General features: G+C 33.5%; 1 protein-coding gene across 1 annotated transcript in view; it reads right to left on the bottom strand.

The window, feature by feature from the left end:
• LRP1B (LDL receptor related protein 1B) overlaps positions 1-16,287 on the bottom strand; it is a 1,867,078-nt gene that overhangs the window by 238,176 nt on the left and 1,612,615 nt on the right. Inside the window, exon 61 of the mRNA XM_061135390.1 lies at positions 828-1,016. Within this exon, the coding sequence (XP_060991373.1) occupies positions 828-1,016 (189 nt within the window). The remainder of the gene's footprint in view (positions 1-827; positions 1,017-16,287) is intronic.

Raw genomic sequence — 16,287 nt, 5'->3', positions numbered from 1 at the left:
AAAAAAAAAAAAAAATGATAAACAAGATCAATAATATAATATGCAATTAGAGATAAGACATTTGAGCTTCATAACATATATTTGAATAGAATGCCATAATCAAGATCTCATCAAGATTATAAATATAATTTTATTTTGTTACAAATTCTACTCATAACCCTATGACATTTATTTTACCATTAAATAATTTTAAGAATGCATTTCTACAATAGTGAGTATCTTAGTAGGAAAAAAGTGTCCATCAGAAAAATAAAGAGAGTAGCAGTATTTTGGATGACTATATACATAGGATTATAAATATAAATGCAAAATAAAATAATGAAATGATGATTTACATCTGACAGTAGCTTTCTTTTCTAAGCCAAATGTATGTTTTCAGCAAAATAATCAAAACTTTATTCCATATGGCCTGATAGAATCCCTACTAGACATATGCTTGATACAGTTCTCATTTTTGGATCCCCAGAAGTACTTAAATATAGTTTCTTTCACCTAGCACTCCAGAAACTGGAATCCTATAACCATTTTGTAAATAAATGATTTCAAGAATGCAGTATTCACTTCTCCAGCTATCTGTACTCATGTCATTTAGCTTAATATGATTTCAACAAATCAACAATTCCTTGCAGTTTTATTGATCTTGAAACCATATCCCTTAACAGCAGTTTTTTATATCAGCTGAATGCATTCTATACAATTATTCTAAGCAATGAAATCTAATAATCTTTCTCAGAAATAAATTTACCCTTAACCCTAAAGGAAACAAAAAATGGAATGTTACTAAAAGATGTTGATGCATTTATGGAAATCATGGAAAGAATAATTACCATCAGGTTGTCTATAAGAATGATACACCTGGATATCTGTGATGGCATGCCATGAGTTAATCAGTGAGAGTCTGTCTGCTCCCGAGGTTTTATGGGCACGGCTGAGTGACTTGGTTTTCCCATCAGTCCAGTAGATGTAGTCTTCAAACAATGTTAGTGCAATCACCCCTGGAATATCTTGATTAGGGACTGTAATAGGAGATGGTAAGATTAATGTTCAGTCTTGGAAGACTGCCAGTTAAAATATTCAATACTACATGGGCTGACAGATACAACTGCGACAGAACTTCTTGTGAATAATTGCTGTGACAACCTGTCAGGCCGGCAAGGTTCTTTATTACCAGTTAAGAGAATGCAGGATCTAGTGCAGGAGGTTGCTCTGCTCAGGTTTAGATTGGTTCAGCCACTGGGAAGAAAATGAATTCGGTCCTGCTCAAAAGTAAAGACTGCTTCACCAGAAACAAATAACATCCAACTTTTAAAAACTACATATATGTATATCTCCATCCAGTTGTTTTTAACTAAAATCCTCCTTAAAGTCACAGGTCACTGTACTGCTTTCTCCCACTTTTAAATGGACTAAAGTATATATCTGGGATGAAACATCTATCTACCTGGAGAAAGAGTGACTATAAGACTACTACTAACCATTTTAGTCACTGAGGTTTTATGACTATTTTTACTTGCAAAATAAGCTGGGATCAGGATGGAGAAATATAAATGTGATAAATAACAATGCATCATGCAGATTTAGCTATCATAAACCTGTTTAGTTGCAGATTAAAATTGTTTTATAGTTATACGTTCATGACACAACTGGGTTTAAATGTAAATAGTAGACTGAGCATCACAAAAGTAAATTTTTCATTCAAGAGATTCCAGGGTCCTATCAGGTAAATAAGATGCAATAAATTTGTTTGGTGGTTTGGAGTTAAATCATTTTAAAATGTGATAGAGATTTCTTCAATTGTTTTTACAAAAAGCAATAAATAAAGAAAATGGAAATTGCCTAATTGGCACAAACATTCCAAAATATTTCTCAATATAAATTTTCAGATCTATTTTTAGAAATCCTGCAACATGTTCATTAATGAAAAAAGGTGCTATCTAGGTAATATGCACTTTTTTATAGATTAGATTTTAATGACAGAATTAATGTTTGATATTCCAGTCACTGAAAAACTAAAAAATTTAAAATATAATTCACTTTTTTCCAGGAGGTTTATAGTCTTACTTTTTAAATGCTGGGTAAATTTACATTATTAACCAGAGGCAGAATTTTTGATCTAATAATTTGCTATTTTTACTCAGGTGGGCCAAATATGATCAGAGAATTCACTATGACTAAGAAAATGTAGAAACAAAAGAAATAAGACTCACTGGCTACTATAAATAATGTAGTGTCTAGTCAGAAGTCCATCTAAGAACAGACTATGCATATGAAGGATGTAAAGAAATTAAGAAAAATTCAGATGTGCACACTTTGATCAGAAACTCAAACTGAATTATCCATGTAACTACCAGATGTGGAGCCCATTGACACAGTGATAAGTAGAATTGGATAAACAAAGATGAACAGTAGGACATTTTACCAAAATGAAACAAGTTCATTTCTTAAAGATAAACAAATATGGCAAAATGTTAATAATTGGATGACTCTTGGTGATATGTGATCATCAAAACAATTTTTCAATAAATGTGTTTGTTTGAAATTTTCCAAAATAAAATAAACATTTTCAGAAAAAAATGAAAGTCTCAGAAATATTCAACTAAGATTTCCTTAGATGACAAGAAAGTAATTACATCATTAATTAGGGGTTCAAAAATTAATCACCACTTTAAAACAATCTGAGCCAACCAGAGATTTGATTAACTTCTATACGAAAAGTGAAATTATTGTAGGAACTTATCTTTTAACATCTCAAAAGTAGCATAGTCTGTTGAAATATTCAATAAGTAACTAAAATTGACACTTATTCAGCCCATGGGTGCCAGAAAATAGACCCTTGTTCTCAATGAGTATAGGAGGCAATTCTGGTCCCAGAAGGAAGAGTTATCAGGCCCAAGCATCAATAGTTCTGAGACTGAGAAACCCTGTAGAAGGATTTCAACTTTGTACACCTATTCATCTGACACTCAAAACAACTCCATCATGAAATAGTTGACCTCACTTTAAGATAAAAAAGCAAAGATAAAATCTGGAAAACAAGTAATTTGACCAGAGAGGATGGGGAAAAAAAAAAAAAACTAGTAAATGAAGATATTGGTATTTGAATCCAATTCAGATTGCTGGCTTTTGAGTTCTTTGCCACTTTGGCTACTAGCCATGACTTAGAGAAAGCCATCCTACTGAGGTAAAGTGTGGTTGTGAACTGGACTGTGTCCTTTCAAAATTCATATGTTGAAACCCTAGACCTCAATATACCTGTATTTAAAGATAGGGCCTTTAAAGAAGTAAGGGAGGTTAAATGAAGGCTCTATGAGTGGGACCTTAATTCAATATAACAGTGTTCTTATAAGAAGAAAGCAACACCAGGGGTGTGTACATATTGAGAAAAGGCCACATGAAGGCACACCAGGAAGACAGTTAAACACAAGCCAAAGGGAAAGGCCTCAGGAGAAACCAAGCCTGCCAACATCTTGATCTGGGACTCCCAACCTCCAGAACTATGAGAAAATACACTTCTGTGGTTTAATCCTCCAAGTCTATGGCAGCCTTAGAAAACTAACACAAGCATTTAAAACAATGGGACTAATTCTTAAGCTCCATGTGAAAATCATTTTATTTAATTACTTGAAATCAGTTCCATTAATGTCATTTTCAGACATGGGGCGATTTAAGGTAAGGGCAAGTTTGCTACCTCTAAGTATGCAGTGACTGTCCACCAGAAACCCTGTTATCAGATAGTCATATAAGTAAATAGAGATCAGAAAGATGAACTCATTTCAGAGAAGAATGGCACATAGCTGAATGTACAAAGCACATAGAGAAGTCAGGTCAAAGTGAAGAAAATCAGTCCATTTGCCCAGTGGCCATCTGTTTGATTCAATTTCTTGTGTGATATTGACAAAGGATAGGGCTATCACTAGTGGCTTTAAAAGCTCACTTCAGGCCTATTGATTGGGTATACATGCTTATTTTCCAAACCACAAGCATCAAACACAGCCATCAGAGTCTCTCTTCTAGAGAAAATAAATGAAGTAAAAACACCAACTATGAAATCCAGTCTCACACCTCTCTAACAATATAGTGGCTCCAACAAGCTACTGAAAGATAGTGATGTGCTCCCTAATATCACAAGCAAAGCCAATAAAAATTAAGAAAAACAAAAGAAAGCAAAACAAACAAAAACCTTTACATATTGCATTTTCCAGGGTTTGGCTCATAACTTGGCAGTATGCCTTAATTTCTTATTTAGAACCTAAAATTTCTTCACAAGAGTTATTTGACAAATGTTCTGTGAAAAAATTCCTATTTATTAACTGATAAATGATAAGCATAAATGAATGAATGCTATGCTTATTTTTTCATCAATTCATGGAGAGTTCAGACTATACTGGGAGTAAATAAGATATTCTGAGCCTTATATACTTTGTTATGAGAAACGTTCCTGATTTAGAATAAGAAAAGTAAAATTACTTATTTTGGGTTGTATCTCTATTTACTTATTTTTACCTTATAGATATGTGTGTACATGTGTACATATGTATGCGTGTGTACCTACAACATATCTGTAATATATATGGAAGTGTGTGTTAGTCGCTCAGCTGTGTCTCACTCTTTGCATCCCCATGGACCGCAGCCCACCAGGCTCCTCTGTCCGTGGAATTCTGCACAAAAGAATACTGTAGTGGGTAGTGATTCCCTTCTCCAGGGAATCTTCCTGTCCCAGGGATTGAACCCAGGTCTCCTGTATTGCCGGCAAGTTCTTTACCATCAAACCACCAGGGAAGCCCACAATATATTTGCATAGTATATACATATATGTATTTTATATACATATACATAATACAGAGCAACAAAAAGACATCTTGCAATGTAATTTGGTAGTTAGTGGAGCTGACAAAATAAACTATATATATATATATAATATAAATATGAAATGTGATGTTGTGAGGGAAACATTAAACAAACAAATTCTTACTAAGATATCATTGATTTTATGAAAAAAGTAGTCAATGTTTTCTCAAAATGATAATGGGTATCCTTTTTAAGAGAAAAATAATATGCCCCCACTTTCAAACATAAGACTGCCTTTGTTTAATTAAAAGAAAAATGCAAAAAATAAATGCAAAGAAACTTTCATTTTACAGGTAGACACACAAAAGACAGAAGAAAAACAGAAGTGTTGCGTGGGCTGCAGTTTAGCAGGTACTTATTATATATTTAAAAACTATTTTAAAGCTGCTTTCTGTAGTTAGGCCTCTATTCTGTGTAACAGCATTATTTATTGTACTGTTCCAGCATTCCACTCAAGCACTAGACTCCTAATTTTTATTTCATAGACTACATGTATCAGGAGAAAGAAGTTGATATTTGGCAAAAAATAAATCAAAGAAATATTCCTTTGTGGAGTTTTTCCCTGTTAGTCTAGTTGGATGCAATCCTGATTAGGTTCCTAGTAATTACAATAAACAGAAAATTGAAAGTACAGAATATGCTTTCAGCTTAACTGTTGCCTCACAGTTAGAGGTACTCTATTACAATACTCTTGATTATTTATTTTTTGAATATTATTTATCATGTTAAATAATTACATTCCTGGATAATACCAATCTAATTTTATATTTTGGACTAACCTAGTTTAAATACTTAAGAACAATATGAACCAATAATACAGAACTCATCTTTGGTTGGTTTAAAATCTCATAGTTGGTGTTTGGAGTAAGATATTGCATTGGAATAATGGCAGATTCAGATCAACCCTGAATATTTATTGGAAGGACTTATGCTGAAGCTCCAATACTTTGACCACTTGATGTGAAAAGCCAACTCACTGGAAAAGACCCTTGTGCTGGGAAAAATTGAGGACAAGAGAAGGGGACAAGAGAGGTGACATGGTTGGATGGCATCAACAACTCAATGGACATGAGTTTGAGTAAACTCTGGAAGATAGTGAAGGACAGGGAAGCCAGGCATGCTGCAGTCCATGGGGTCACAAAGAGTTGGACATGACTTAGTGACTGAATAACAGCAACAAATCTTTGATCTTAAATAGAAATTATTGTTAGTACTTAAATAGAAATTTTACTACTGATATTCTGTGTTTTTTCTTATTTTTTCTCTAAGATTTACTTCAAGGATACAAGTGCTATTTTAAAATATTATACAGAGCAATTTTTACTTTTTTTATTTAAAAACTATTATAAATATTTTTAAACGAAGAACAAAATTCATAGAATGCAACCATCAAATTATATAGTTATTTTTATGAAGGAATTAAAATTACAGAGTAACTTGAATATTGATTTTTCTTTTCTTTTGGTTATAAGAATTTATGTATTGTTTGGAAAACCTCAATGATCCAATAAAGTCAACCTGACCCTCACTCTACACTTACAGTTTGGAAGTCTAATGTCATAAAACTTTAAAATCAATAAACATATCAAATAAAATATTGATGTTAAATAATATCATGGTTTGATTTTTAATATATTTTAAGACTCCGTTTTTCTTAATTTTGGTGCCATTGCCCCAAGTAAAGTTTCACATTCTTTCACATTGAAACATAACAAAATTAGTCTAACTCCTCTCATTACTTTTAAACTCTTCCAGTCTTTTTGTGTCAGCCAAGTTTCCTATAGTAAACAGGGAACACATTTTTTAACGATAATTGAAAAGACTTTAATTGAAAGAAATCAGTCTTTGTACAAGTGATTATATTATTTTCTCAATATAATTTACAGAAGTGTGGCTAAGGAACTGATGATAGATTAAGTCCTTTCCTAAATCTGTTACCAGAAGCTGGTGAAAACTGTAATGAAGGAAAAAGAGCCACCTACCCAGAGTAGACCTGAAGGGGGCATGGCAATCCACTCCAGTAATCTTGCCTGGAGAACCTCATGGACAGAGCAGCCTAGTGGGCTACAGTCCAGAGACTGGCAGGCAATGTGCCTGCAAAAAGTCAGACCTAATTGAAGCATCTAAGCACACGTGCACCAATGGCAGAAGCCAATTGCTGGAGGAGCTCAGCCCCTGCTAAATCACTGTGGTCGGGCATGGAGGGAAAGGGGATAAATGAATACTCCAGTTTCTTTCTTCTTCCACTAGTTAATCTCCTGTCAATTCTTCCCATGGTTTAAATGCAATCTGAGGCTGAATGGTAAAAGAGCTGGGGTGATGTAGTCCACAGAAGTCAGCTTTCTAGCACACAGAACATGGCAAAGATACAAAGGTAGAGAGACTAGAACTCCCTCCAGTTAATGCTTCCAATAGTTTTTTTTTTCCATCTCACATATCTCTTCCCTGAATGAAAACCCTCAGTGACAGACATTTTCCATGCAGTACTGTGCAACCTATTTAGTCTGACTGAAATAGCCTGACTCAGAAGAGAAGATCAGGATCTTCACCAATCCTCTTTTCTGAGACCTTGACACTAACAATTTCCTCAACTTCTTTCTAAAAGGATAATGTGCAATCCAGGATGTAGAGAAGTCAGAGGATTAATTTAAAAAGTAGAACATGAAAACCAAAAAGGAAGAAATTAAACAAAGAAAAACAATTAGCATTCAAAAAAATGAGGTGAGATGAATCAAGGGCTACAGAAGGAATGAAGGCTGATAAACAGATGATGAAACTAGAAGATGGAAGAAACTGGTTTAACATGTCAAAGAAAGTGGAAGATTCATGACTGTGGTGGGTATATGGGTGAATAACAGTTTTTAGTTTATGAAGAGTAATGAAGGTGAGTGGGTGGAGTGCAAAATGGCGCCACAGTATACTAATTTCCAGACAATGACTGCTGCTGAGTCAATAGTTTTAGTTACAAATGTCCCATCAAAAGCAGTATGCTTTATGTACCCTTTGGGTCTAGAACATTCAATCTTTTTTCGTAATTATGCATCCCCTTCAGTGTTATTATCTGCAGAAGATTTTTTAAAACTAATTATTTCCTCAGAACCATCAACAACAGGCTACAAAATGTTCCACTTAACATTTGCTCCATGAACATTTGAACATTTGCCTACTCTTTAATACAATCATACTTAATGGAAACAATACAAAAAAATTCAGGCAAATACATCGATAATCCATTGTTCAAAGTGAAGAAAAGCATTAACAAATGGTAGAAACACTAAGAATAGTCAACATAGCAAATAAGACGATAAAATGTTCAAAATTTATTTTTTCCAACAAAAATAGTATCTTTCAATAAGTTCATCCATCATTGAGACCCTGAAGAGGAGGAAAAATAAAGTTCTTCCTTTCGGCATATATCATAGTGCACAGCAGATATGGGCTAATTCTACCACGGTGTCTACTATATGTGGCTGATTTTGAATACTGACACTAATTAAATGTCCAAAGAAATGTTATGTGTTCCTCTTTAATGCAGTAGTTTACAGTGGGACACTTACATCTATAAACTTTTTAAATAAATGTAATATATGGTGGTAAATTATAGAAATTAATTAGAGCCCTTCTTTAAATTAAAGCCATTATAAAAAAGGCAGAAGGCATTGTTTGCCTATCCTTTTCCAGAACTCCTTGCCTCCTTTTGTCTACTCACCACCTCAAATAATATATACTTTCTACATAGATTAGGAATATTTAGTTTAATATAATTTAATCCCTTTCCCTTCCTCACTTGTTGTTCAGTTACTAAATTGTGTCCAACTCTTTGTGACCCCGTGGATTGTAGCCAGCCAGTCTTCCTTGTCCTCCACTATCTCCTGGAGTTTGCTCAAGTACGTATCCATTGAGTCAGTGATGCTGTCTAACCATCTCACCCTGAAACCCTCTTCTTCTTTTGCTTTCAAACTTTCCCAGCATCAATGTCTTTTCCAATGAGTCAGCTCTTTGCATCAGGTGGCTACCTGTATTGGCCTCACTTGTCCCTTACTTGTATATTTTTAAATTATTCATGATATAAGTTCATATATGCGTTCCCAGGTGATGCTAGTGGTAAAGAATCTACCTGCCAATTCAGGAGACACAAGAGACATGGGTTTGATCTCTGGGTCAGGAAGATGCTTTGGAAGAGGAAATGGCAACCCCTCCAGTACTTCTGCCTGGAAAATTCCATGGGCAGAGAAGCCTGGAGGGCTAGAGTCCATGGGGCCGCAGAGTTGGACACGACTGAGCAACTAGCACCTTTCACTTCTCAGATGGCCACTTTAATATTTTATCTTTAAAAAGGGTATTTTGTTAATAAATGTGAGGATGTATCAGCATGCAACATAAATTATAGTTCTTTTATTTTGAAAACTGGACTGTGCCTATAAATATCTTCTCTTGATGATGACACTGCTCTCTAATCTCTGATGTAAACACTGCTATATGCACTTCATAAAGATATATTCCAGTCACTTTGAAACTCTCCGGACTTTTCTACTGGTGATACAAAACTTTATAGATACTTGGAAATGTATTTTCAGAGCTGATCATTAGTAGCAAATAAAAGTTATGACATTCCACATACGTATGCATTAGGAATGTTTTTGTTTGAGAGTCCTAATGAAAGCTGAAATCTTTGAAAAGCACTTTGCCTTTGGGACAGATTATCAGGTAAAGCCATTTGCATGAATGTAGTATCTGGTCTTCACACATTCCTACAACTATGAATATGCTTCTAGAATAAAAACAGAGGAGAATATAATGTATTACAAGCATTTTCAACTGTGATCTAGTAGTCCTAGGAATAACTAGGGATTAGTGTTCTAATTGGTAGAACAGACCTCCTCTGTCCCAGTTTCAACCTCAGTCAATTCCTTTCAGAAATATTAGAAAATCACTGACTGATTATCTGTTTTATGGATAAGAACTTTGAACTATAGTGTGGCAAAGCAACTTGCCTAAATTAGAGAGTAATCTAACCAAAACTAAATTTACTAATCCCCAAGGCTGTACCATATCATAGTTGGGATAGAGAACGCTGTTGAAAGTGGCTGAAAAAGTCATATTATGGTAATACTTGAAATTATATTTTAAAATAGTATATGGAACATATGTGACATTTGCAAACTAATAATCTATTTAAACATATACACAATTTAATGTAACATGTTCTATTTAAGAAACAAAAGTAAAGGACATGATTGACACTAAAATTCTAAGAATTTTTAGAAATGGCAGTTAATTTCAATTTATTTTACTGGTTCAGGAACATTTCTATAGTAACTGAATTGCATTTTGCTCCCTTCCATTAACTTTTATTGTATTGTAAACAGCAGCACATCAACACTGTTGGCATAAAATAGCCTGTGAAGTCGACTGTTTGTAATGGACTGTGAATGATAGGGAAGTTTTGCAAAAGCACTAAAATGCAATATCTTACCAAGGAAGAAACACTCTAGAATATTGTAAAATTGGATGATGATGTTTATTAGATTCTCTGCCTTTTTTTCAGTGGGCTTCAATGAATATTTACATTTTCTGAAAACCTAAGTGCAACAGCTACAGAGTTGCAGGATATATAAGCACAAAATACTCCCTTTGTCTTTTTCAGTGTTTTCCCCCCTCAGAACAAAACCAATTAAATAGACTTTCACTATTTCACCAGTAGCATGCTGAGATCTGGATTATTTTCCCAACATTGATTAGATGATCGCTGCATGGGTTATGATATGGATTTTTAAGTCCAAGCACAGAACTGCCCCCTCAAAACACAAACGAGAGTCCCAGAACAATAACCAAGCAAAAGAGGTGGTCTACAATACTGACACTACATGAGGATTCAGGTCTAGGAGCAGAGAAACAAATTATTGACAACATAATCGCATGAATTTTAAACAATTTTTCCACAAAATAGACAGTTCAGTGATAAACTGTAGTTTAGAATCATAACCAATGATTACTCTTCTGAGAAATTAGTAGTTATGAGTGTATGTTTTTCCAGTATGCTGGATTAAAAATGTACATGGCCAAACTGATTTAACACAAGGTTAAATCATTCAGTGACCCAAAGAAGAATATTCTGAAAAAAATTACTAGAACAAAGCATTTTAAAACTCAAGGTCAACAATGTTTCTTTTAGCTCACCCTTTTGTTATTAGTATTTACACAATATTTTCAGTCTTTTTGTCAAGAAACTACCTCTCTATCTCAAGTTCAATGGCAACTCACACAAAAAGAATTTATGTTCTTTGATAAAAACAGGAAGAATGAAATTGTTATCTAAATGTAATTTTCTGGTATTTCATTTTCTTTTTATTAAATGGGAAACAGAATCTCTAACATGAAGATGAGCAGAATGAAGGCTGAAATTTTTCTTAGAACATATTTGTAACCTATTTTGTAGACATTTTATTCAGAGAAAGCTATTCTTTCAACACATAAAATTAATGACAAAAGATCTTTGCTGTGTTCAAATTTCAGAATTATGTAACATCAATTTTCAAATAAGATTTAGAAGTTTTCCCATAGGCAACAGATGAAGTTAGTTTGGAAAGAGCAAACAGTAAAATCAAAATGTCCCTATGCAAAGCAAGGTGTACATTATTAACATGACTGCTTTCTTCACCCCTCTAAATAAATATACAAAAATTAGATTTAACAAGAGACACACTTTCATTTAGAATAATTATGTTTTGATAACTTAAGTTTTTGTTTGCTAATTTCTCAAGTGTTTTGTAACTTATCTATGTCTACTTTGTACATCAATCTGAAAAAATTCAAGTATGGATATACTTCTATTTGGTTAACAGTGCATTTATGCTGTAACTGTCGCTATTAGAAACTATAGAAAGCAGACAACAAATCCATCAGCCAACCTTTCAAAGACAAGGGGGACCTGTGGGAGAGGTTTTGGAGCCAGTTAGATCTGGATTCAAATTCTAAGGACAGGCTCTTTGACTTTGGACAAATTACTTAATCTCTGTAAACCTATTTCCTTGCTGCAAAATGACTTTAATGTCACATAGTGCTCACTTGATGGAATGACTAAAAAAGCATGTGTTGTTACATCAAGCAGTTTCTTGAACACGGTAGACTTCTGATAAAGTATGAGTTTATAAGGGGATGGTTCCAGCTCTTGGAACAACAGTAGTAAGTCAAGGAAATTTCCACTGAAAATCAACAATGATAGTAATAAATAGTACATGCAAAACAACTAATACAACATCATTATCAAGAACATAAGTATTCTCCTCTCATCAATTTCATAAGGTCATAAATAACAACTTTAAAAGATGTTAATAACTTTTGCAGTAACACTCAGAGAAAACTGAGTATTGGATAGGCAATTTGAGATTTTAATTAAGGAAATACATCTGATTATTACAGATTTTCAACCCCTGTCAGGCTTAAATTGAAGACTAACCTGAAATTAAAACTTTAGAATTTGGCAAAAATTCTAAAGTGATCCATCTACTGGAGGCTTAGAACTTTAGTTCTGGAATTCCCCTTTGATGCCATTTCCCCAAATACCCTTATTTCTATGGACGAGGCGACTGAGACCCAGAGAAGCAACACACACATCTTAGGGTGAAAAAGCTTTCTAGCACTGGATCCCATCCCAGCCCACCCACATCCTTAGGTTCTCCAACATTTAAAGGGTACTAAGGGTTTTCCTTCTCCAGTTTGAGACTCAAACCCAAAGATTTGTGCTCCAATAAAGGTTTAGAACTTCTTATCAATCATCAAAGCCTAAAATTCTCAGGGGAGGATTATGGTTTGGGAGTGGTAAGAAATTAGTCCCCAAGATATAGACCTATAAAGAATTATATTATTATTTAGAATCACTGTGATTAGAATATATTTAGAATCACTCTGTTTCTGTGTAAAAACAGATTTAAACTTAAAAACAGCATTTCAATCTAGAGAACAGTGAAATTGCCATTTCTCACTGGACATATTTTATATATCAAGGGATAGTAGGAGGAGAGAGATTCACTCTTTTGCAATATTTCTTCTAGGTAAATTGTCAGAATTTCTTTGACATTAACCCTTGTGTTAAATAAATGTACCTCTTGTTAAGTCAGAGCTTTTTAAGAAGAATCTCTCAGTATGCTTCATTTGGTGCCTTTTATTTCTTTAAAAAATGTAGAAATATATGTGAAATTAGTAAGTTTTCAAACTGTAAGTTATTTCCCCCTGGTTAAGTATATAAAAATACATCATTCACTTTATATTTGCAACTCAACCACCAATATTTTTGCTATTTCAACTTTACAGATCTGTCCTCCTTATTCTGCTAAATAACTACTGAATGCAACACTTTATCCCCATTCCCACAGCTATAATCACTTCAAATATTTTCTCCTAAAATATTTTAACAGCCTCTAAATTGGTTGCCCTTCCAGGGTCTTTCATTTTCCATGTGGTTGTCAAATCTAATAATGACATTCTATCAACTAAATGCCATCAATGGCTTCCTATGACCTAAAGGATAAATTCCAAATTACCTAGCATACAAGGCCTGTCACAATCTGGCAGCAATTTGCCCTTGTTCATCTAGTGTCATTACTTTCTTCTTATATGGCTTCCAGTTTACAAATTATGCAAACCCCATGCTGCTTCAAGACTCTATTATATCTTTGCACATGCTGTTCCCTCTGTGTGATTAATCCTCTCTACATTTCCCCATATGGAGAGCTTGTCCTCCCCATCTTTCAGACTTTTCAAAGATCCCATCACACACCAAACACTCCAGCCTGAATTTTGGCAATATTGTACATATACCTCTAATCCCAATCTGATATATGTTATTATCTGCATATCAGTCTCCCCACCCCCAACAACTAAACAGGTTCTTTGAAGACAGGGACTTATTCATCTTTGTAACTCCAGGGTCTGACATAATACATGGCATGGAAAGAGACAATTGTAAATGTTTGTTGAATGAATGAATGGGCAGATCTAACAACAACAACAAAAAAAATCAGAGAAATTTAAAAAATGAACAATGAAAATTTGATTTAAAGTAAATTGTCTCAATTATCCAGTAGTATGCATACTATTCTACAGTATTATTATATCATTTTATTATGTAATTATTGAAGTAAAAACCAATAGAATAATCCACACAGGAATTAGGGAAAGATTCATGTGACTAAGACTGCATTTAAGTGTTCCCAGGATAGCAAATTATCACTTAAAAAATAAAATGACTTAATGTTTGGACTTGTTAAGAAGGTGGGTTGGGTTAGAAGAGGTGGCAGAGAAAAATGCATGCAGATTTTCAAGCAAATTGCAAGTCACATGTCTCCTGGAGGTAATCTGATCTACCACTTAGGGCACAGAATGCAGAACTTTCAGAAATTCTCAGGCTGGACAAATAATAATAAAATGATGCTTTATTTATGGAAATGTTGTATGGTTTAAACCAGGACATGTTTTGGAGAAAAAACCTTCTAAACTGTAAAGTGATATTCATGGTTTAGTTTTTCTCCACTATTAAACTTTGACTTATGAAAAAATAATAATTATGAAATTTTTATACACCCTTTTTATGCTCAGATTACTTTGATGTAACTGACATGTCCCATTCTTTGATGAACTATGGCTGTAGTTATAATAAAAAGAATAAATGAAAGCAATAATATTAGTCTGGTTAAGAGAGAAGACAGGTCAGTGACCAACCTAACAGAAAAGTTATTCTTGTTATAAAAGTCTCATTTTCCAACTCTAAATATACAAATAGAAAACCACAGTGCTTCTGATGTCTTTAGGGGACAAATTCAAGGAGTAGAAAAATCCTATTCCTCTTTACAAACACTGTAAATGATTGACTTTTTTTCATTGGCTGTGGAGTTGGCATAATTTAGGCTGTCTACAATTAGTAACTTGTTAGTAACTGCCATGTAATTATTGGCTTGCATTCAGATATTGGCAGAAGCCTAATAAGACACTTAATGAATTTTTCATTAGTCTTTCTGAGAATGCCTTCAGGAGGAAATATTTCTGAAGACAGCAACTACTTTTACTTTCCTTTTCTCCCCATTTTGAGCCTCAAGGGATTTTCAAAAGTCGAATTTTTAAATGTTAATATAATCACATCTGAATATCTTTCAGTCAAATATTTTACTCTTTAGTAAATTTAGTTTCACTTCTTCTTACTATGTATGTCCATCTACCAAAGCCATCACAAGACTATGATTGAAAGACACTTCATTTACACACATTTGTTTTGAGTTTTCAAAGCATTAATTATCCACATATTTGACATAATTTTAAAATAATGGGGCAGGGATAGAATCAACAGTTTCTAATAGATAATTTTAACCACAGATTTTCTTATTCAAACAAAAAGTCTCAAATAAAAATAGGTAAGTATTTGATGCTAGAATATATTTTAAATGCTCACCTATCTAACCAAAAAGTGTTTAAATTTTATTGTACATTGAAATTTTAGCACAAAGAACTACATTCATAACAACTTAGTGCTTTATATACATGCTAAAAATGGTTACGTGGGGAAATCAGTGATTGCTACAATAAAACTTTCAATTATATCATCTACAAATGTTGCGGAACATTTCATTATTGATTCTTCAGAGGAGATGTAACTGCTGAATGCTAAGTGTAATTTTGATTTGTCAACATTACTTTTGCTGTAATTAAAACCCTAAAGTGATCTTTAAATAACTCTTCATTCCAATTGCATCCTGATGAGTTTCTTTATCTCTGTAATTGGAATGCCAACACCTCAAAAAGTGACTCATCCAACTCCACTTGTCATACTTCAATGTTCCACACTTAAAAAAGCACCTCTAAGCATTTTCTGTCAGTATGTTTAGTTAGAGGACATATTTGCTTAAACAACAACTGAGAAATAACTTGGGCAGAATTGAAGTGATGCAATTTCAGTGATGTAAATCTCCTTTACTATTTATTTTTTAAATTTGTGTTTTATAAGATATAATTGATTCACAATATTATATTAGGTTCAGGTATATAACAGAGTGATTCAAAATTTTATAGATTATGCTTTTAAAGTTGTTATAAAATATTGGTTATATTCCCTATGCTATAAACTATATTTTGTAGATATTTTATTTTATACATAGGAGTTTGCACTGCTTAATTCCCTAATTCCACTCGCTTCTTCCTACTTGGAATTTTTTCTTTTTTAAAACTTGGTTGCTTCATCCTTCTCCACACTGGCATAAATTTGCAGGGCCTCATCTCACAGTATTAATTTATAAAAAATCCTCTCTTCCTTAGCATCTCATCTCTTTTCTTTTTCCAGATGTTTTGATCTAAGCTTACTGAGAAGAAAGCATTCTCTTAAGAGAAGCCATTAAAATGTATAGGCTTTGCTTGGAAACCCCCACGGAAAATTAGCTTCCCTGGTGGTTC

The sequence above is a fragment of the Dama dama genome, chromosome 33, assembly GCF_033118175.1.
Source record: "Dama dama isolate Ldn47 chromosome 33, ASM3311817v1, whole genome shotgun sequence".
NCBI lineage: Eukaryota > Metazoa > Chordata > Mammalia > Artiodactyla > Cervidae > Dama > Dama dama.
Note: the sequence above shows the minus strand (reverse complement) of the source record. Positions and strands in the feature narration are given on the sequence as shown.